Genomic DNA, 23,927 nt, shown 5'->3' on the forward strand with positions numbered 1-23,927 from the left:
ACAAATACATAACACTGTAGATAAGAATCTTGCTAGGACTAATATCCAGAGTAAATGAAGAACTCAAAACACAGCAAATAGGCCCCAGTCACTGAGCCACCGCCGAGGACTCAGCAGCCTCCCCCTCGAGCCCCCTCGCTTCCCGACGCTCCGTCCCCCCCGCCCGCCTTCTCCCGCAGCCGCCTTCCGCAGGCCGTTTCCACCCAGGAAAAGGAATCGTATTGTATGTCCGCTATCCAGAACCTCCACTCTTTCGACCCCTTTGCTGATGCAAGTAAGGGTGATGACCTGCTTCCTGCTGGCACTGAGGATTATATCCATATAAGAATTCAACAGAGAAACGGCAGGAAGACCCTTACTACTGTCCAAGGGATCGCTGATGATTACGATAAAAAGAAACTAGTGAAGGCGTTTAAGAAGAAATTTGCCTGCAATGGTACTGTAATTGAGCATCCAGAATATGGAGAAGTAATTCAGCTACAGGGTGACCAGCGCAAGAACATATGCCAGTTCCTGGTAGAGATTGGACTGGCTAAGGACGATCAGCTGAAGGTTCATGGGTTTTAAGTGCTTGTGGCTCACTGAAGCTTAAGTGAGGATTTCCTTGCAATGAGTAGAATTCCCCTTCTGTCCCTTGTCACAAGTTTAAAAACCTCACAGCTTGTATAATGTAACCATTTGGGGTCCGCTTTTAACTTGGACTAGTGTAACTCCTTCATGCAATAAACTGAAAAGAGCCAAAAAAAAAAAAAAAAAAAAAAAACAGCAAATATACACACACAATAAATTGACAAATGAACTGAACAGATACTTTTTTACAGATGGCTAATATTTATATGAAAAAAAATGTTCAAAATCTTTAGCCATCAGGGAAATGCAAATCAAACTACACAGAGATTCCATCTTACTCAGTCAGAAGGGCTATCATCAAGAATACAAGAAGCAATACCTTGGGGTTGGGGATGTGGCTCCGTGAGAGAGTACTTACCTAGCATGCGCAAGGCCTTGGGTTCCATCTCCAGCACCACCACCCCCACAACAACAAAAATGCATTATTGGTGGAAAATATCAATTATTACAGCTACTAAGGAAATCAGTATGGAGGTTCCTCAAAAAACTAAAAATAGAACTGATATCCAGCTATGTCACTACTTGGTGTATACCCAAAAGAATTAATTCAGCATATTATGGAGGAAATATAAATATGTTATATATATAATATATATAGTATAATATATACTATATTTATGTATTATATATACTATATTTATATATAAATATATATAGTATATTATATACTATAGATATTATAAATATATATAGTATATTATATATACTATATTTATATATTATTATTTATATATATACACACACACAATGGAGTATTATACAACCATAAGAAAGAATGAAATGCCATTTGCAGGAAAATGGTGGAACTGGAAAACATCAAATTAAGCAAAATAAGTCAGACACAGACAGGCATTGTGTTTTCCCTTGTGTAGAATCTGGTGGGGGCAACAACATTGAAAGTAGAAGGAAGACTACCATAAAAGAAGAGGATGGAAGGAAGAAGGAGACATAAAATACACTAATAATTGTTTTAAAAATCTTGCCAACTGTACATAACATGTAAGAAAATTCTGATGTTGTCAGGGATGGTGGCACATCCTTGTAATCCCAGCAACTCAGGAGGCTGAGGCAGGAGGATTGCAAATTTGAGGCCAGCCTCAGCAACTCAAAATAAAAATGACTTAGGGATGTAGCTTAGTGATTGAACCCTTGGCTTCAATCCCTAGTACCAAAAAGAAAGAAAAGTCTGGTGTTAAATACTGTTAGATAAAATTCTAAAGAACAGATATTTGAAATCTCTTGTAGAAGACATTTCCAGTACCTATTCCTTAATATTACCCCCAATATCTCTTATTTTCAACTTCAAACTCTTGAAATTAAAACCAAAGAAAATTAGATTATACATGTACTAGCTAGAAAATAAAGCACAAGTAAATATTTTCTTGAAGTTGGAAATAATTTTTTAAGGATAATATGAAACCTGAAAATCTCAAATTCAAATGAGTTTAGGAATCTCTTTAAAAAATAACCTGGGGTATGAAGGATGCAGAGAAAACAAAATTGCCCATAGATGGATAATTGTTGAAACTAGGTAATAAATATGTGGGAATTTCTGCCCCCCCAACCCAGTACTGGGGGTTGAACCCAGGGGCACTGCATACTGAGTTATATCACCAGCCCTTTTTATGTTTTATTTTGAGACATGTTCTTACTAAGTTGTTGGGGCTAGCCTCAAACTCGTGATTCTTTTGGCTCAGCCACCTGAGTGGCTGGAATTACAGGCATGCACCAGGTTAGGTTCATGAGAACTTTTTAGTATATTCTCTGTTTTTGAATATTCTTGTGGATTTCCATAATTCTTTTTATGTCACAGGAAATCATTACAATTTTTCTTTTTTCTTCTCTGTGAAGTCAGTAACTGAAAAAGCATATCATTTTGATCTTATCTTTGAGACGATGACAGTAGCTTCCAATTGCATCGTTAGCATGTTTACTTCAGTATTCGGATAATTTTAATAATTTTAGCAAATTCTTCAACACTGATCATTGGGTAATATAAAAGTTTGGAAGCATATATGAGGGGGAAATAGAAAGGAGGGAAACAGAAAAGGAGAAAGAAAATCCCCTGGGGAGCTTTTTACAAAAAGTACAGAATCCCAAGTTTTACCCCGAGAAATGAGCTGAAGTCTGGCATAGAGGCTTGAGAATTTGCATTTCTACAAGGCTTCCAGGGGATTTGAGAAACTCATAGTGACACAACTTGATAAATTGGACTACATAAAAATAAAACACTCTGGAAGGGAAAAAACAATAAAAGTAATCTACAGGAACACTGGGACATTATAACGGTGTCTACTTCCACAAGATAACATTCTTCCAAATCATTAAGGAACACAAAGACACTGGCGAAAGAAGCAAAAGACTTAAACAGTTCACTAAAAGGACATAAAAATGACCAGTAATTATGCTTGACGTTGCTAAACCTTAAGAATATGCAAATTTAAATAGCAAATATACGTGTAGGGTGGAGAAAATAAATACTGATGATACCAAAGAAGAGACCAGAAACATGCCTTCTGGTTGATGTAGATGGTTGATTTCTTTTTTTTTTTTTAATTTAAAATTTAAATTTACTCAGATATTCCATATTTGTGTTTGCTAACTTTACATCCTGGAAAGATTTTTAAAAACAAAACCAAAATAGACCCACCCCACCAACCCCCCCTCGCCAACCCCCACCTCGCCACCCCCTCCAACCCACCTCCACCACTCCCCCACCACCCCTACCACCCCCCACCTCTCCACCGCAAAAAAAAAAAAAAAAAATTAATAATAATCCAAGGCTAACTAGTGCTAGCAAGAGGCCCAGGGAAACAGCTACTCTCACACAATAATGGGGTTCTGGAGGACTATTTGGAAATATCTTCTCAAGTACTCTCAGAATTTCATGTGTATATCTACTAAAACATTCTGACTCAACAATTTGACTTGTAAAGTTTATATTTGTTTAACTTTTCACTGAAAGCAACTAGACTTTCAAGAATAGATTATTTAGAAGCATTTATACAAACATGCAAAATATGTACAAGGATGCTCACTGTAGCATCATTTACAATAAATAACAAAAAAAAAATGAGATCAGGCAAATATCTACCAATAGGAGCTTGGTAACTATGATATATAGTGATGTAATGGAATTTTTTGCTATTATCAAAATGAAAATAGCAAATTTATATGCCCTGACATGAAAAAAAAATCTATATTATGCTGGTTAGTAAGAGGAGTAGGGAAAGCAGATTGAAAAAAGTGTTCATATTCCCATTTTTGTAGATAATATTATAATAAATTAGGATATCCAGAGAAAAATAACTTGGTGGAATTTTCACCAATCTTAACAACAGGAAGAATTATTACAGGGAATCTCATTATTACATTTGTGTCTAAGTGTTTGGATTTTTTTACAAGACGAATATTTATCCTTTAAGTGAAAGGGAAGGGGAAGTAGTTTAAAAATTAAATGAAATCGGAAAACAGATGTCTTTATCAAAACATTGCCTCCTATGAACCAGATCATAACGAAATGTTACTTGACAGTTCAAAGAAATGATGTAAGGGACCAAGGGGTCAAGACTTTATCTATCAGTATTTTAGATAGGTACAGTGGCGCAGGCCTGTAATTCCAGCTGCTGAGGAGGCTGAGGCCCGAGGATCATGAGTTCAAAGCCAGCCTCAACGACAGCAAGGTGCTAAGCAACTCAGTGAGACCCTATCTCTAAATAAAATACAAAATAGAGCTGGGGATATGGCTCAGTGGCCAAGTGCCCCTGAGTTCAATCCCCAGTAACAAAAAAAAAAAAAGATTTTATCAGTATTTTTACTGGAGGGTCTTAATAGTAAGATCCTTGCCCTTCAGTGCATCATCTAGGGAACTAGGATAACATTACGATTCTCATAGAAAATAGGTGATTAAATCCATCTTCTGCTTCAGCCTGTACTCTCTGCTTTTTACTTAGATTTAGTTACTTTTAATTAAAATAAGTTTTAATTAATTGGCATGCTAGGTTCCAGTAGCCTTATGTAATGTGCCCTATACAAATCCCAACTGAGAAGCCCTCCCCACCCCCACCCTGTTCTGTTTACTTTTTCTCTCTTTCACTGCCCACTTACCTTAAATTAACTGTCCTCAACAGGCTTCAATGCTTTTCAGTATTTCCTTCACCTGCCCGTAGTGTGTTACTCATCATTGCTATTTGAAAATATCAGGTTAACTGAATCACCACTCCCCTAATTCACTAACTGAATAGTTCCAGAACTGTGAGGGAGCTCTAGGAACATCTCATTCCATTCTCTTATTTCATAAGGGATAAAGTCTTGAAGAAATTAAATTATTTCCAAAGTCACACTCTCTGTTGGGACCAGAGGTAGAATTTGAATTCAGCTTTCACCCCTAACTGAGCAGCTGTGGATACTTAAGTATCATGGTGTAGCTCCACCAGGACTTAGAGAAGAATATGTGAACTGGAAATCAACTTGGAAATTCACTCTGCAAGAAACCTAACTTTCTAGAAAAGGAGGAATCTGTAAATGTGGGTTTACTGTTACTCATACAGCCAAATTCTCTCTGCAAAATCTTGGTTTATTCTTCCTCCAATGAAGTTCATCAATTCATGTTCTCAAAATTAATGAGAGTTGTCACCCCCTACTTGGTTCAATTCTGTGCATGAAATGCAAACACAAATCTATTTACTCTGTACATTGGTAGATGCCCTCAGTTCTTACATCATTAAGATCACTGATGCCATTCAATTGACTCCATAAACTTCCATCCACACAAAGTTTCTCTTTGTTCTCACCAAATCCTGAGCCTTCTTTCATCTCCCTAAATGCTCTCCTCGTCTGTAATTTTAATTCCCATTTATAGTATGCAGATTTATAATTAGGGGAAAATCAACTTTCTCGAGCCTCAGTTTCCTAGAGTGAATATGAGTATACTATCTTCCTCATGAAATTCTGTTTCAGAGGGCTGAGGATGTGGCTCAAGCGGTAGCGCGATCGCCTGGCATGCGTGCGGCCCAGGTTCGATCCTCAGCACCACATACCAACAAAGATGTTGTGTCCGCCAAGAACTAAAAAATAAATATTAAAAATTCTCTCTCTCTCTCTCTCAAAAAAAAAAAAATTCTGTTTCAGAGTGAATGAAATAGCACATATAAAAGCACTTTGGTAGGAATAAAGATAATCATGCTATGCTAGCTATTTGCAAAACCCTTAAAGTAGTAGCAAACCAAGTCCAACATAGAAAAGGGATTAAATGATCTTATCATCGAGTGGGATTTAGCCCAAAAACTCAAGGCTAGTTTAATATGTAAAGTCAATCTATTTAATACACAGTTATGAGCTGAGTTATCCCCCCAAATTCATATGTTGAAGTTGAAAGCCCCAGCACCTAAAAATGTATTCATATTTAAAGTGTCATTTAAGAGGTAATTTAATTTAAAAAAAAATTTTTTTAAATTTTTGGTACTGGGGATTGAGCCTTGAGCACTCACCGAGGTATATCCCTGCCAACTCCCCCGCCCTTTTTTTTCTATCTTAAGACAGGGTCTTGCTAAGTTGCTTAGGACCTTGCTAAATTGCTAGACAGGCCTCAGGCTTGCCATCCTTGCCTCCTGAGGCACTGGAATTATGGCGTGCACCACTGCTCCCTGAAAGAGGTAACTGAATTAACACAGGGGCCACAAGGGTGGGCCCTAATCCAGTATGATTTAGATCCATATAAAAGGAGATTAGGATGCATATATGCACAGAGGGAGATCATCTGAAGATACAGAGAGATGACAGCCAGCCACAAACCACATAGAGAGGCCTCAGAAGAAACCACCATGCCCACACCTTGAACTCAGAGTTCTAACTTCCAGAAAATAAATTTCTGTGCTTTGTTATAGCAGCCCTAACAAACTAATACATATACTGTAAAATAGAATAAAGGACAAAAGAACACATGATCATCTCAGTAAATGCAGAAAAAACATTTTACAAAAATCCAACATTCTTTTAGGATAAAACATTGAACAAATTAGGAATAAAAGGGAATTTTATCATTCTATGATGCCTTACATAATGGTCTTCAGCAGGATTGTGTCAACATTTAGTTGAATTTACAAAGACTTCCTATTGGGCATAAGTGGAAGGGCCTTCAGGGTAAATTAAAAATAAATTTCCAAGTTAAAAAAAAAATGTTTATACACAACTTCCATTTCAATCAGTAAGATCTTCACCTCATTTCTTAAATGTACTCTGAACTTGCTTGAATCTCATATTCTTCATCTTTCCCTGGGTTAGAATCTTTCCTAGGCTGATGGGTGTCTCACATGGTTGAACCTAAGCCATATGGAGTGGCATGGATGAATCCTATATATGATATATTGGAAGTATATATGGAAGTTGTTCCCTGCCCAAATGAGCTGGCCTTCCTCTGAGATTCCACAGCCTTGTGTTTGTTTCTTTTGTCATGGTTCATTCCTCGTAAAGGGAGAGCTGGAATCAATCCCAGGTCTAGTTGGGAACCTAGGTTTTTTGTTTTTGTTTTTGTTTTTTTTTAAAATATTTTTAGTTGTAGATGGACACAGTACCTTCCTTTCTTCCTTCCTTTATTTATTTATTTATTTATTTATTTATTATTATAATTTGTTATACATGACGACAGAATGCATTTCAATTCATATTTTATAGAGAGAGAGCAGGGCTGGGGTTGTGGCTCAGTGGTAGAGTGCTCACCTAGCAAGCACAAGGCACCGGGTTCGATCCTCAGCACCACATAAATGTAAAATAAAGATATTGTATCCACCTAAAGCTTGAGAATAAATATTTTAAAAAATACATATAGAGCACAATTTTTTATGTCTCTGGTTGTACACAAAGTAGAGTCACACCATTCATGTCTTCATACATGTACTTAGGGTAATGATGACTATCTTATTCCACCACCTTTATTTATTTTTATGTGGTGGTGAGGATCAAACACAGTGCCTCCCACGAGCTAGGCAACCATGCTACCACTGAGCTACAGCCCCAGTCGGGAACCTAGGATTTTTAACTCTACTTTTTTCCCATCTTTCGTGGATTCTTAATGAAAAAAGAGAGGATTCATTCTTGTTTATCCTAATAATTGTAGATAAAGCACTTGGCATGTCTCCCTTCTAATAAGTGTTCAGTAAATTGTTGCTGACTTTCCCCCACCCACCCCAGGGCAGTGCGAAGTGGGGGAGAAGGGGATAACCTGGGATTGAACCCAGGAGTGCTTAACCACTGAACCACATCCCCAGCTCTTTTTATTTTTTGAGACAGAGTCTCATTGAGTTTCTTAGGCTCTTACTAAGTCGTTGAGGCCGGCCTAGAACTTGCAAACCTCCACCTCAGCCTCCCAAGTCTGTTGCTGGCATTTTATTTATTTTTCTCCAACACTTAATTCTGCTCTGCATCAAGCACAAGTCTAGTTGCAGATCTTGGCTTTGCCTACTGTATGCTAGCCTGTCCCAAGGCTGGACACAGAGTCTTGTCCTTTCCTGTCCCTGTATCATAAATGAGTACATAGTTCCTGTGTCCAAAGTGAAAAACCACTAGATTTGGCCTAAAATGGGGCCATTTTCATGTGGATCTCATTCTGTATGCTAGGATTGTTTCTATACCTAAGACTTTAGGAGACTACACAAATTTATACTATGGTTTTTGGTGTTTAACGACTATAACTAAGTTATTTTTATATCTGACTGATGCTTCTTACACTGTTTTGCTAGATTCAGAATGCACAAGAGTCACTGACCCCAAGAGGGCGCTCTATGAATTCAGTTTGAGATCAGGTGCTTGTAAAAGTTCTGAATTGACTATATTAGTCCAAGTTACCCTTAAAAAGGAATTGTAGAAGAACTATGAAGTACAAGCACACTGACTCATTTTCTATTTAATCTCACCCAATGCTCGTCACCTGCCTGATTTCATGTGTATTGCAGAAAGATTCACTCATGAGAAATTCATTTCCTAACCTAAATACATTGCAGTTTGGCCTTGACTTGACCTTCATTCTGCTGCCTACTTCATCAGACATCTTCAGAGCTTCTCTTAGCTAACCTCTTAATAAGTTTTGATGGAAACCGACCAACTTTTTTTTAACCTGGAACTTCCTTTCTCTTTCCTTTCTATCACTATGATTTTTGTTTTTTGTTTTGTTTCTATTTCTCCCTTTTTTTTCCCCTAGTCATTTTGGCTGTTTGTTTGTTTGTTTGTTTTTGGTTCCAGGGGTACTTTACTACTGAGTCACATCCCCAGCCTTTTTAAAATATTTTATTTAGAGAGAAGTTCACACTGAGTTGCTAAGGGCCTTGATAAGTTGCTGAGGCTGGCTTTGAACTTAAAGATTCTCCTACCTCTGCCTCCCTAGCCACTGGGATTACAGGTGTGTGCCACAGTGCCCAGCTTGACCAGTTCTTCTCAGTCTCTCTCAGCATTTCCACTTCCTCTGTTCATCTTATAATTTTTTATTCTCTGAGGGGTCTCTCCTGAACCAACTTTTAAAAAATTGTTACTTGCTCATGGTTTTATTTTTTTTTTCAATTTTTTATTTGTTCTTTTTAGTTATACATGACAGTTGTTGCTCATGGTTTTAAATACTTTTTTGAGGTTAACTGTCCCAAACCTAGATTTCTAGCCCAGATTCCTATAATGAGCTCCAGACTCTACATTTAATTACTTCCTAGAAGATGCACTTGGGTATTCTGTTGATTGAATATGTCCACAATTGAAGTTATTATCCCCTATTTCAATCTTGTCCCCACCATGAATTGCTTACCCTGGTAAATGGCATTAGTGCCAACCCAGTTGCCCATGCTATTAGTAGGAGATAGGATCTCCCAACTTAGGCTCCTCTGGTGAGAACTGTAACCCTTACCCACTGAAATGAGTCCTGTGGCCATATTTCTGTTATGTGACCTCTCGCTCTGGCTGCATTAGATTTGGGTAGATGCTGAACCCAATCTGGACCAATCAGATTGTCACCTGGGATTATGCTCAGCCATTAGTAATGCTGGAACTAGAGGTGGTGCAGTTATGGATGGAGGAGAATACGGCTGGTTACAGAGAGAGAATGAGAAGCAGAGAGAGTAAAAGGAGGGCTTTAGATGGAAGTGAGGCTTTGGATAGAATACTGTGAGCCCTACCTGTGCCAAGACCCATAGGGCAGCCCCTGTCCCTGGATCACCACTCTCTGGATACAAAAAGTTGGCCTCAACTCTGGTAATTGATACCTACTTTAAGTTCCACCTATTGAATTACCTGTCGTAAGTGTTGTCTTCCCCTAGCTGGACCCTGACTAATGTACGTATTTTTGCAAATAGGCACAAGAAACCTGCGTAAATTATTTTAAGGGTTGCCTATGTTCCATGAATATTCTACCATTTATTTATTTATTTATTTATTTATTTGACTATTGAGGAACGCTTAAATTGTTTCTTTGTTTTTTTTTTTCTTTTTTTGCTGTTATAATCAGTGCTGTAATGACCATGTATGTATTTCCATTAAAAAATTTTCTAGAAGCTATTAGGGAGCAATGTATTAGGGGGTTGTTATTGTTTGTTCATTTGTTTGTTTTGTGGTATTGGGGATTGAACCCAGGTGGCTTAATCTCCAGTCCTTTTATAATTTCTTATTTCATTTAAGACAGAACCTCATTAAGTTGCCAGGGTTCAAGGCTGGCCTCAAATTTGCAATCCTCCTGTCTCAGCCTCCTGAGTTGTTGGGGTTACAGACATGCATCACCATGCCCAGCAGGGTATGCATTTTTAAACTTAATGATATTGGCAAATTTGTACCAATTATTAGTTTCAACAAGTTTGCATTAGAATGTCTGCTTCTGACTCCCTGGCCAACTTTTTGCCATTCTCTCTCTCTCTCTCTCTCTCTCTCTCTCTCTCTCTCTCTCTCTCTCTCTCTTGGTAGTAGGAATTGAACCCATGGGCACTTAAACCCATGAGCCACATCCTCAGCCCTTTTTTGTATTTTATTTAGAGACAGGGTCTCACTGAGTTGCTTAGGGTCTTGCTAAATTGCTGAGGCTGGCTTTGAACTCAAGATTCTCCTGCCTCAGCCTCCCAAGAAGCTGGGATTACAAGCGTGCACCACTGTGCCTGGCTCTTTTTGCCATTCTCTTGGGTGAAAAATATTTCATTGTTGCTTTGCATTTCTTTAAACTCTTGAGATCTAGTATTTTTTCATATACTTATTGTCTGTTTGCATTTCTTTTTCTGTGAACTGCCATGTAACTGGTTTTATTTTTTGCCTTGTTTCATTGAATATTATATGGCATGAACTTTATCTAGAACAATAATTTTTAATTACTGTTATCATCAGGGCTGGGGATATAGCTCAGTTTGTAGAGTGCTTGCCTTGCATGCACAAGGCCCTGGGTTCAATCTCTGGCACCACACACACACAAAAAAATCATCAAGTAGACCTGCCTATCAGCCAAGCACAGTGGCACATGCCTGCAGTCCCAGCAGCTCGGGAGGCTGAGGCAGGAGGATCAAAACCAGCCTCAGCAAAAGTGAGGTGCTAAACAACTCAGTGAGACCCTATCTCTAAGTAAAACATAAAATAGGGCTGGAGATGGGGCTCAGTGATCTAGTGCCCCTGAGTTCAAACCCCAGTGTTCCCTCCCCCTCTAGAAAAGAACTGCCTATCATTTCATTCCATGACTGTGCTATAATTATTCTTTTATTATTGGACATTTAGTTTGTTTGCAGTTTTTCCTAATATTTATAAATTATTTTTGTCTTTTCTTTTAGAAGTGAGAATGATTGAAAATAGGAATAGATCAGAATAAGATGTTCTTAAGTATGGTTATAAATAGCTAGAATTTCCCCTGAAGATCAGGGGTTTGGTCATCAGACAGACCTATCAGCAAGGTGAGAAACTTCTCCAAGTCTGTTTCCTCCACTAAGGACTGAATGAGAAGAGGTATGCAGAGTATTTTGGACAGTTCCTGACACATTGTAGGTGCTAAATACATATTAGCCAATATAACATGAAATGTAATACATGCCTGAGCTTATGACACAGTAAATATACCTTTGTTCTTGAATGATTTAATTTTCTTTTTAGGATTAGCATACATTTAAACTTGAAATCGTCTGTCATATCCCTATTTGCTAGATATTTGCTAGATAGTTCTGGATCCTGTGATAACCACTGGGTGGTGTACTGGATCACAAGAGGACTCCAAAGTATATTTTAATGTGGAGAGTCTTGGGCTGTCCAAACTTCTGAGAAAACTACTGGGAAATGCTGTTAAGCATTACAGGATCATCAGAGTCATCAAAAACTCTTCAGACTTCCTACTGACTTTCCCTTCTTAGGAAGTTGAGACTAATGAGAGAGTTGATTTAGTGCTGGTAGCATATTTTATTTCTTTAGATTCAATACTAGATTAATTTCTCAATTTCTTTCTTTCTTTCTTTCTTTCTTTCTTTCTTTCTTTCTTTCTTTCTATATATATTTATATTTTGGTACTGGGGATTGAATTCAGGGGCACTCGACCACTGAGCCACATCCCCAGCCCAATATTGTATTTTATTTAGAGACAGGGTCTCACTGAGTTGCTTCGCACCTCACTAAATTGCTGAGGCTAGATTTAAACTTAAGATCCTCCTAAGCTGCTGTGATTATAGGAGTGTGCCACTACACCTGGCAAATTTCTCAATTTTTAGGCAAGTGTATTCAGGGTGAACAGGAGAGAGATTTTAATAGTAGAGGTACATACTCTTTGCTTGCTGTAAATTGGATTTGGTTTACTAAATGGGAGTGTGTTAACACGTACAGTTTTTTTGGGGGGGTACTGGAAATTGAACCCAGGGGTACTCTACTACTGAGCTACATCCCACCCCTTCTTATTTTTTATTTTGAAACAGGGTCTTACTAAGTTGCCCAGGCTGCCCTTGAAATTTGTCATATTCCTACCTCAGCCTCTCACATAGCTGTGTGCTACCACACTCAGCTAACACAAATTCTTAGATGAGGAATTATTGGGACATAAAAGATATGTGTGTATGCGTGTGGTGTGTGTGTGTGTGTGTGTGTGTGTGTGTGTGTGTGTGTGTTTAAGGTTTTTGATACATGTCACCAGATTGCCCAATGAAGTTTATCCCAATTTGCACTGGAACCAGCAGACTGCAAAGATGCCTATTTACCCAAATTTATTCAGTCAAGGTATCTTCTAGAGAATTGTATCATGAACAAGATGATCCCTTAACTGGGCACACTGACAGGCCATAGTCCCAGATACTGGGAAGCTGAGGCTGGAAGACTGTTTGAGCCCAGAGTTCAAGGCAGGACTGTGGCCAGCCTGGACAACATGAAGACTCACTCTCTCTCTCTCTCTCTCTCTCTCTCTCTCTCTCTCTCTCTCTCACACACACACACACACACACGCACACACACACACACAACCCCAGATGTATGTATGGCTCAAATAATCTCCTGAATATCAGACTGTAGGCAGTCTCTTTGTCCATCACAGTAAGGTTGAAACTACAGACCACCCCTTTCCACTATGTTCTCATTCATTCCACAACTAATTTTTTTAGCACCATTTATATGCTAAGAGATTTTTTTTCTTGTCCTAGAACTCTCACATCAAAAATGGTGAGAACCACAGTTCTACAAAACTAGAAATGCCGTAATATTTAGAAACAACTTCAGTTTCAGGGAAACCCTGTTTTAGACTCTGCTCCAGCCACCCAAGTCACTGGGATTATAGTGACTCTGTGGGCAGGTTACTTAATTTCTCTGAAACTCAGTTTTCTCTTGCTGACAATTGAGATTTCAAAGCTTCTGAGAGAGGACTGATTTACAGTGTCTGCTTTATCTGGATACTGTAGGTGATAGCATAGGGATTAAAAGTATGGGCTCTGGGAGTGAAACTTCTTGGTTTAAATCATAGCTCTACTACTTACAGGCTTTTTTTTTTTTTTTAAAGATAGAGTGAGAGGAGAGAGAGAGAGAGAATTTTTTTTTAATATTTATTTTTTTTAGTTCTCGGCGGACACAACATCTTTGTTTGTATGTGGTTCTCGGCGGACACAACATCTTTGTTTGTATGTGGTGCTGAGGATCGAACCCAGGCCGCACACATGCCAGGCGAGCGCGCTACCGCTTGGGCCACATCCCCAGCCCCAACTTACTTACAGGCTTTTTGACCACAGGCAAGTTATTTAACCTCTCTGTGCCTTTCCTCGTGTCTAATGTGGGCATAATTATTTACCTCATAGTATTATTGAGAGGATCAAATGAGATGATATATGTAAAGAACATCAGATTTAGAACTTAGAAAGTACACAATTAATATATATTTTAAAACCACTTTATTAAGGTGTAATTTACATACTGTTACGGATTGAATTATGTTCCCCTCCAAAATTCATATGTTAGGGGCTGGGGATGTGGCTCAAGCAGTAGTGTGCTCGCCTGGCATGCGTGTGGCCCGGGTTCCATCCTCAGCACCACATACAAACAAAGATGTTGTGTCCGCCAAAAAAAAAAACTAAAAAATAAATACTAAAAATTCTCTCTCTCTCTCTCTTAAAAAAAAAATTCCTATGTTAAATTCTAGCTCCTATACCTCAGGATGTAACTGTACTTAGAGATAAAGCCTTTAAATATGTAGTTAAACTAAAATGAGGTCATTAGGGTGGGCTCTAATTCAGTATGGCTGGTGTCTATATGTAAGGATGGCCTTAGTCATTAAAAATCTGCAGTCTCCCCAGGCACAAACCTGCAGAGCCCTCCACTATGTCATCAGGCATAGCCTGGTAAACAAGTCATAAACAAGCTACTTGGTATAAACAAATCATTTGCCTTACCCCTGTTAAGAGTCAAAAGTGTAAAATCAGGGCTGGGGATGTGGCTCAAGTGGTAGCGCGCTCGCCTGGCATGCGTGCGGCCCGGGTTCGATCCTCAGCACCACATACAAACAAAGATGTTGTGTCTGCTGAAAACTAAAAAATAAATATTAAAATTAAAAAAAAAAAAGTGTAAAATCAGGGCAGAAGCTACCAAACCGTGTGTCTTGGAAAATGACACTAAGAAACCTGGTAACAGCTGATAGGGACCCAAAGGGGGAGCAGAAGCTCCAAAAATTAGTATAAATAATAGAGCAAAAGGACAGACATTCAGCCATCAGACATTGATGCACACAAGCCTGAGAGCCTGATGAGGATCTGGACTGACATCCCAACTCTTCTCGTCATCTGCCTGATCCTCTGCATCATCCTCACTTCTCTCAAACTTTACTGCAGCCTCTTGACTCTGGTGAGAACGGGATGTCTCCTTACGTCACTCCTCAACCAGCCATTAACTTCACTCAGAAGAGGCCTCCATTGGTTGCTGACCCGATTGCTGTGGTCTAAGTGTGCATCTGCTGGACTTCAGACCTAAGACTTAAGACTTTAGACCTGGCACTTGAGCTTAGAAGAGGGAATGTCTGTATTAGGTCTGTTATGATTAAGTGTGTTTGCAGTGCTTAAAGTTAACTTAGAATCGTTTGCTGTGAATTGATTGTGTCTGCTGCAGTGCCCAGCATTAAGGATTGTCATTCCTTGATTAAGAACCTATTGAGTGAAATTGTGTTGAATGATTTTGAGTGAATAAAGCATTGAAAAGGGCAGAAGCGCTTGGACATTCTTTACATCTCTTCTTGACTGCAGAAGTCGCACCTTTGCCCATCGCAACACTAAAAAAAGCAGAAATTTGGACAAGACACAGAGCGGGAAGATGAGTTGAAAACAAATGGAGGAGAAGGCTACTGTGTGCCAAGAAGAGGCCTGGAGCAGGCTCTTCCCTTACAGCCTCCTGAGGGAACCTGTCCTGCTGATACTTTGATCCCAAACTTCCAGAACTGCAAGAAAATTAATTTGTTGTTTAAGCCACCCAGTCTGTCATACTTTGTTATGACAGCCCTAGCAAACTAAAGCACATACCATAAAATACCCATGTTAGTTTATAATCCAATGATTTTTATAAACTTAGAGTTGTATACCATTACCACAATCTAATTATATTCTTATTTATTTATATAAATATATACATAAGGTATAAATATATAAGGTGTATATATATATGTGTGTGTGTGTGTGTGTGTGTGTGTGTGTGTGTGTGTATGTGTGTGTATATTTTTTATTTATTTTTTGGTACCAGGGATTGAACTCAGGGGCACTTAACCACTAAGCCACATCCCCATCCCTTTTTATTTTTTTTATTTCGGGACAGGGTCTCACTAAGTTGCTTAGGGCTTTCCTAAGTTACTGAGACTGGCCTCAAACTTGTGATCTTCCTTCTTCAGCCTCCCGAGTCACTGGAATTACAGGCATGTGCCACAATGCCTGGCTTAATTTTATAATATTTTCATTACCTCTAAATGAAACCTTGTACCCATTTGCAGTCACTCCTCATTCCTACCTTCAACTCCAGACAAGCACTAATTTTCCTTCTGTTTCAATAGATTTTTCTTTTCTGGACATTTTATATAAACCATCTCCAATGACTAGGAGATTTTATGTATTGAGAGTCAATCTATTGTATATCTTTATCATCTTCTTAAAACTTCTTATAATAAGCATGGTCTTTTGCCCTGTAACTTCTTCTCTGTAGTAACACATTCCTATTGTGGCCTATTCGAAAAAAAAGTAAAACAAAAATTATTAAGTGTGCCACACCTGTAATTCCAGCAATGCAGGAGGCTGAGGCAGGAGGATCACAAGTTTGGGGTCATCCTAGGTAATTTAGCAAGACCATGTCTCAAAATAAAATTTGTAAAGGACTGGAGCTGTAACTCAGCAGAAGAAGAGCACTTGCCTAGCATGTGCAAGGCCCTGGGTTAAATCCTCAGTACTGGGGAAAAAAATCACAGAGACTAGATGGGCCAGGCATGGTGGTACACACCTGCAATTCCAGCAACGTGGGAGGTTGAGGCAGGAGGATCACAAGTTTGAGGTCAGGCTCAGCAAGTTAGCAAGGCCCTCAGCAGTGTAGTGAGACCCTGTCTCAAAAATAAAATAAAAAGAGCTTGGAATGTGGATCAGTGGTTAAGCATCCCTGGGTTCAATCCCTAGTACCAGAGAGAGAGAGAGAGAGAGAGAGAGAGAGAGAGAGAGAGAGAGAGAGAGAGAGACTATGTGGGTGTGTATATTTTTTTTTTTTGAGTTGCTAGAGTATAGCAACAGCCCAAGAAGAATTTCAATAGAAATGCTAATGAAAAGCCACTTCTCCATGGTAAGATCTGAACTGACAAGTTCTTCCCCAGAGCTGCTCAGGCACATCTGATAACTTGTGGGGACATTCTATCAAGACCACATACGCAGAGCCACAGTCTAACCAGCACAGCATCTAAACTGTCAAAGGAAGTGTTGAGGCTACACAAAAAAAGGGGCTTTGTGCAATGCTCTTTTGTTGAAAAGATCCATCTAAATGAAATATATATGGTGTATTATGTCAAAAACACAATGATTAAAGCCTTTGCTTTGCTCACCTAGGAGAGTCAGCCTCTCTTAGCAAACTACCAAGCCATAGTAACCATAGACCAAAATTATATGTAGGTATACATATTCATGCACTTCTGTGTCTATAGGTAACCATTATTTAACAATGCTTATTAAGTACCCTATGTGCACAAGACACTATTTATAAGCATTTGGCAATATGTTAATAAATAAACAAAAGTCCCTGCTATGATACTAGCATGTTAGAAGGGAAAGTCAGAAAGATAGTGGTCATTACAATAAGTAAGTTGAGTACAGGGTGAAGTTAGAAGATATTAAGTGACACAGGAAAAACAAAAATTTTTTAAAAATTTGGTTGTAGATGTACACAATATCTTTATTTTATTTATTTATTTTTATGTGGTGCTAAGGATAGAACCCAGTGCCTCACATGTGCTAGTTAAGTGCTCTACCACTGACCTACAACCCCAGCCCAGGAAAGACAAAGTTATAATGGATAAAGGGGTTGGGAATACTGGAGGAAATTGTGGTTGAGATCAAAAATTTTCTTTCTTTTTTTTTTCTTTTTCTTTTTTGGTGCTGGGGATTGAACCCAGAACCTTGTGCATGTGAGGCAAGCACTCTACCAACTGAACTATATCCCCAGACTTGCAAATTTTTTTCAATATTTTTATTGTATTTATTTGTTTATTTTTATGTGGTCCTGAGGATCAAACCCAGCGCCTCACACATGTGAGGCAAGTACTCTACCACTGAGTCACAACCCCAGCCCCGAGATTGCTAATTTAAACAGGGTGGTCTATCAAGGCCTTATTGAGAAGGTGACATTTCAGCAAGATATTAAGAAGCTGAAGGAGGGAGGAGGCAATTATCTCCAGAAACAGTGGTCCAGGCAGAAGAAACAGCCAGAATAAACCCCCTGAAACAAAATCATGTGGGCATTTGAGGAGGATCCAAAAGACCACCGAGGCCAGAGCCACGTGAGCAAAGGAAAAGGAGTGAAGCCAACCGTGGGTACCAGGGAGTCAGCACAGAGGGTCTTGCTGTCCATGGCAAGGACCTGAGATTTTTGTTCCGAATGAGATTAGAAACCTGAAGCACAACATGATCTCACTTAAGTCTGCAAAAGATCCCTCTGGTTGGTCTCGAGGTGAGCAAGGGCAGAAGCAGAAATGGTGGTCAGGAGCCTATTTTAGAATCCACACAAGAGATGATGATGCTAGTTAGGGTCAGGAGTGGTGGAAGTGCTATGTTTGTACAACTGGAGATTAATTTATCCAGCAAATATTCATAGGCACAATGTCACATGCTAGGAGGCTCTGACAACGTAGTCATAGCACCTCTATTACTATAAATGATGTCCAGAGTTAACACTGACAGAAGGCTTGCCAGGGTCAGGTTATCTGTAAGCTTGAAAGGTGTATTCGCTCAGTGAACCTGAACCTACCTCAAGGACTCAGTGGTCATTATTTTATTTATTTACTTATTTATTTTGCTGTGCCAGGGATCAAATCCAGGGGCATTCCACCTCTAAGTAACATCCCCATCCTCTCTCTCTTTTTTTTTTTTTTTTTTTTGCTCATTTTTGGTACTGTGAATTGAGCCCAGAGGTGCTTTATCACTGAGCCAACCCTCATTCCCCCCCTCTTTTTTTTTAGTTGTCAATGGATCTTAATTATTTATTTATTTATATGTAGTACTGAGGATCAAACCCAGGGCCTCACACATGCCAGGCAAGCGCTGTACCACTGAGCCATGACTTCAGCCACATCCTTATCTCTTTTTATTTTTTATTATGAGATATGGTCTCACTAAATTGCCCAGGTGAGCCTTGAACTTGTAATCCTCCTGCTTTAACCTCTAGAGTAGCTGGGATTACAGGTGTGCACCATTATAAATGGCTTGGGATGTAGCTCAGTGGTGGAGTGCTTGCCTAGCATGCACAAGACCTGATTTCAATCCCTTAGCACTACAAAAATTGCCGGGTTGGTCTCCCGCAAAAAAAAAATAAAATAAAAAACAAAGGCAAGGAAAGTCAAATGTGGAGAAAACCAGCAGGTGAAGTTACACAGCCAAAGTCAGAACCCAGGTGCACAGAATCAGGCCACAGAACGCCTCCCTAAAGGTGTGGGTATGCTGAGGGTTATAAATAGGATGACACGGGAGCGAGCAGGGAGGACTACCTGAAGGAGGTGACACTGAAGCTGAGGCTTAACAGGAGTTAGCCACAGGAGAGTGGCTGTAGGGAGAGGAGGAAGCAGGGATGGGAGAGGAAGTCCTCTAGGTAAAGGGAAGAGCACGTGCAAAGAAAGACCTAGAAGTGAGAAAGCAGGACAAGGAATGGAAAAAACAAAAACAGTGCTGGAGCTGGCTGTGGTGTGTTTCTCTAGCTACTTGGGAAGCTGAGCTGGAGGATGGCTTGAGCCCAGGAGTTTGAGCACAGTCTGAGCAACATATAAGACCCACCCCCGCCCCTGTCTCAAAACAAACAACCCACCCCTAATGTTGTTGGATTTCCAGTATGTGAGAGGTGGTGATGTGGAATGAACTGAAAAAACAGAGGATAGAACTTTGGCTTAATAAATCTACTAGTAGTTCAAAAATCGACTAATTATAGATGCATCTTTAAATTTTCTTCCTTGGGATCTCACATTGTACTGAAAGAAAGTGGATCTTCAAGCCAAAGAAGGAATGGCAGTCCAAGAAGCAACTTGCGGGGCTAAAATTCCTCTACTCTCCATCTCCCCCTCAGTCTGACCCAAATAAATGTTCTAAGTAAAGCAATGACCTACTTATGCAAACTCAGCTTCAAGACAGGACCGCTGCCCACATGTCCATGAAGCAGCTATCCCTAACCCTTCCAATACAAAAACCTTGAAGACACTGTTACAGAGGAGTTTAACTGAGGGGCTGGGATGTGGCTCAGTGGTAGAGCACTTTCCTAGCATGCATGAGGGTTCAATTCCCAGCACTGCAAAAAATAAAAATAAAATAAATTTAAAAGTTAAAAAAGAAGTCTAATTGAATCCTGCTCTCCTGTTTGATAAGCTTTGAAATAATGTGAGTTATTTCACATCTATAAACTTCATTCATTTACTTCTTTAAATGAACATGATATTGCTCATCTCAGAAGATCATCACCACTCTCAACTGAAACAATGCATACAAGTTGCATATCAGATACTATTTATTCATTTGCAACACTCAAATATCTAAACAACAATTGCACATTCTGACGTAGAGTGTATTTTTTATCATCCCATAAACTGGACAGATTATTTAGTCTTAAGTGTACAGGAATAGAAAAAGATTCAACTGTTTGATTTTTTACAAACTGTTCATTTTAGTCAGAGTTTTCTATTTAACCTACTTCAAAATAAGATGGGAACTTCTTAGCTTATGATATCTAGAATTAGGACAGTGCACCAACTTCTTAAACAGAGAACCCTCAGGATTTCCAGGGTGAGAGCTGGCTTGGCCTGATTTGGCATTAACCAGGGCAACGGAGCTGTTTGCTCCTCAGTGGCACTGGGAATGAATTTGCACTGCTTTGTGCTTATATGGCTTTATTTTTTTTTTTTAGTGGAAATGTTGCCACCAGTTTTGAAGAATATCCACAACTTAGCAAGGAAGAATGTCTACAGCAAACTGTGGTAGTCATTGGGAGGGCAGAATTCAGAAATCCCACTCAAATTTTTTTTTTTGTATTAGGAATTGAACCCAGGGGCAGTGAGCCACTGAGCCATATCCCCAGCCCTCTTTTATATTTTATTTAGAGACAGGTCTCGATTAATTGCTGAGGCTCTGAGGCTCACCTTGAGTTTGATATCTTCCTACCTCAGCCTCCTGAGTCACTGAGATGACAGGTGTGCACCACCATGCCAGGCACAACCAAATTCTTGTGGGATACCTACAGTATCCACAGAGAACATGAACTAAGCGATTCCAAAGCCCTGGACACATGCATGGGGCAAGCACACACTCACATACAGAAGGAGCAGCACTTTGGCCTAGGAGCCAGGAACCAGGAAGGCAGGTAAGAGAGGAATAGGGGGACTTGTTTCCTCAGATGGGTTTTAGACCTCTACTCAATATTTCTAACTTGAGTGGGCACAAATCCAGTGTAATCAGTGGTTCAAAACAAACATTGAAGTATCAAAAAAGTACAGTGCCATATAACAAAGTTTTCGGTTAGCAACAAATTGCATATATTACTGTGGTCCCAAGGATTATAATGGAGCTGAAAAATTCCTATCACCTAGTGACATCATAGCCATGTAATGTTCTAGCATAATGCATTACTCATAATGCATTACTGTTTGTGGTGGTGCTGGTATAAACAACTCTACTGTGCTAGGATCCGAAAAACAATGTTTTTCATTTTGCCATCGGCAACCTCATACTTCTGTTGACCACATCTCTTGACTGCATCAAGAGGCATGTCAGGTGACTGACCTACGCCATCTAGGTTGGTGTAAGTACACCCTGATGTTTGCAGGAGGAAATCACCTAACCATGCGTTTCTCAGAACACATCCCTATCCGTAAGCAATGCACAATTATATCTGGAGCTAGCAATGGAGTCAGTGACAATTTCAAAGCAAGTAAGAATCCAGTGGCAAAAATGGGAGAGGAGTGGCCTTGATGATTAGTCGAAGGTGGCTACAGCTGCCAAAGCTAAGACTATGGGCAGTGGCAGAGGTGTCCGGTAAGGGGAAAGTGACCATGTGTGAAAGGAGAGCCTAGGGAAGAGAGCATGGCAGGCAGAAGGACTGGCCCAGGCTCCGTCCTTTAAGATGCCATGAGCTTCGCTGCCTGAAGGTGGCATCTCTCACTCTGAAGAATTCCTGTGAAGAATAAGAAGCCTTGAAATACATTTTTGGAAGGTCAGTCCACATCTGTTTTCTATTTGTCATCTTCTGTCAGCACTTATGTGAGAACAGAGCCATTACACCAGCCTTGGAAGCCAGAGGCAGCAGGATCCTCCAAGCCTGGCACTTCCCAAGCCTTGGTTCCACCTTGACAGGAGAAGAATGGCAAATGCCAATGCACCCCAGACTCAACTTTCAATTTCTGCGGCAGCCACTAACTCACCTGCAGACTGCTTCAAAGAGCAAACAGGTTCAAAGAATTCAACCTGGTTAAACAATTATCCTTCCTCACCAAGTGAACAACACAGCATCAACAACAAACAGCTCAGAGGCTGTTCATCCTCTGACTTGTTAAATTTTTTTATCTAGCAAGCAAGAAAAAGAAATTCTCCTGATTTTTAATACTATTTGCAGTCCTCTAGCTAAGGAAATGGTGTCTCCCCAAGAGACATTTGCAAAGTAGTTGGCTCCAGAGAAACACCCAGTAACACTGACTGGGGCCTAGTGATGATTATCAGAATGGTGAAGGTTTCCAAACAGTGCTTATCTGAGTATGGAGGCACTTATCATAAGCAAGGAGAGATTGCCCTTGATTTGGTTCAAAGGGCAGCTGAAGAAGCACACTAGTCACATTCCCTGCTCATCTCACTGAAGCCATCCTGTCACCATGACCAGACTTCTCCAGCATTTGGATTTGACATTTCAAAGCCCCTAACACAGTTCAGTTTCCTTGTAGGTCAGCATGTAACGACCAACTTCCAAAGCTTAATTTTGATGATGAGAATGCATTTGGTGAGAGATGGATAGTCAGTACCCGCCCGGGTCAGGACTAAATCATTGAGATCTCAGGTGTGAATCCTTTTGAAGCATCTGAGCAGATGAGAAAGTATGATCAACTACTCTATAAAAGTTACCTAGGAGGCAGGCAAAAATCCTACGATGATAAACCCTTTCCCTTTTAAGTCTGATTACCTATGTTTTTCCACTTGCAATTCTGTGATGTTTTGGAACTAGTGTGAAAGTGAAGAAATACTTAATTTTACTGAACATTATCCATATGCTGTGTTTGTTGGACTGCTTATTGGTGTTTCTGTAAAAACAAAGCAACCGTTTGTTATTGTGGAAAACAGTCCTCTGGAAATCAGCAGGATTTAGTTTGATGTTGGCATTTTTGTTGCAATGCCTCCCCAGAAATGCTTGACTTAATATTTTTACAATAGAAAAAAAAAAGCAATAAAAACATTTGAAGCCAGATGTCCTTTTAAAAAGCTGCTGGGGAAATTTTGTCTCACATAGAAAGAGATTTTTCACTTAGGATGATCAAATGAAATAAGTTGCATTTAAAGTTTCTGGCCTTTTTGTTTATCTTAGTTAAATAAAGCTGTGTATTTTAGAGATGAAATCAAAGGTCATTCTTCTGAGGGAGAGTCAGGGGATTACCTTATATCAGGGAAGCATTGCTAACAGTAACTGGAGCCTTGGCAGGTATTAATGTTGCTCATGTTCAGGGGATAAGAGTTCCAAAATCAGTCATGTTTGCACTGAAGATACTGTGCTTGAGATATGTATAAGGTGTCATTTACTAGTTTTCTGATGGCACCAAATCTTTTTTTCTTTTTTGGTACTGGGGATTGAACTCAGGGGCACTCAACCATTGAGCCACACCCCCAGCCTGATTTTGTATTTTAGTTAGAGACAGGGTCTCACTGAGTTGCTTAGCGCCTCAGCAATAGCTGAGTTGCTTAGGGCCTTGCTAAATTGCTGAGCCTGGCTTTGAACTTGAGATCCTCCTGCCTCAGCCTCCTGAGCTGCTGGGATTATAGATGTGTGCCACTATGCCTGGCTGATCTGCACCAAATCTTGATTGCCAACTTTTTTAAATGTCTATAATAAATGCTCATCTAAAACTTCACCTGTGGGGCTGGGGTTGTGGCTCAAGTGGTAGC

General features: G+C 39.6%; 2 protein-coding genes across 5 annotated transcripts in view; both read left to right on the plus strand.

Moving 5' to 3' along the window:
- The window catches only part of YEATS4 (YEATS domain containing 4), a 108,544-nt gene that overhangs the window by 26,975 nt on the left and 57,642 nt on the right, over positions 1–23,927 (plus strand). The window lies entirely within an intron of this gene.
- Positions 94–760, plus strand: LOC308658736 (eukaryotic translation initiation factor 1). Its single transcript, XM_081311579.1, has one exon. It carries the CDS (start codon positions 226–228, stop codon positions 565–567), a length of 342 nt encoding a protein of 113 aa, XP_081167705.1. The 5' UTR covers positions 94–225; the 3' UTR covers positions 568–760.

This window comes from Spermophilus citellus (assembly GCF_964194105.1).
Source record: "Spermophilus citellus genome assembly, chromosome: 10".
Classification (NCBI taxonomy): domain Eukaryota; kingdom Metazoa; phylum Chordata; class Mammalia; order Rodentia; family Sciuridae; genus Spermophilus; species Spermophilus citellus.

Excerpts from the sequence above, each read along its gene's own strand:
- LOC308658736 (XM_081311579.1), top strand. The coding sequence starts at position 226 with ATGTCCGCTATCCAGAACCTCCACTCTTTCGACCCCTTTGCTGATGCA.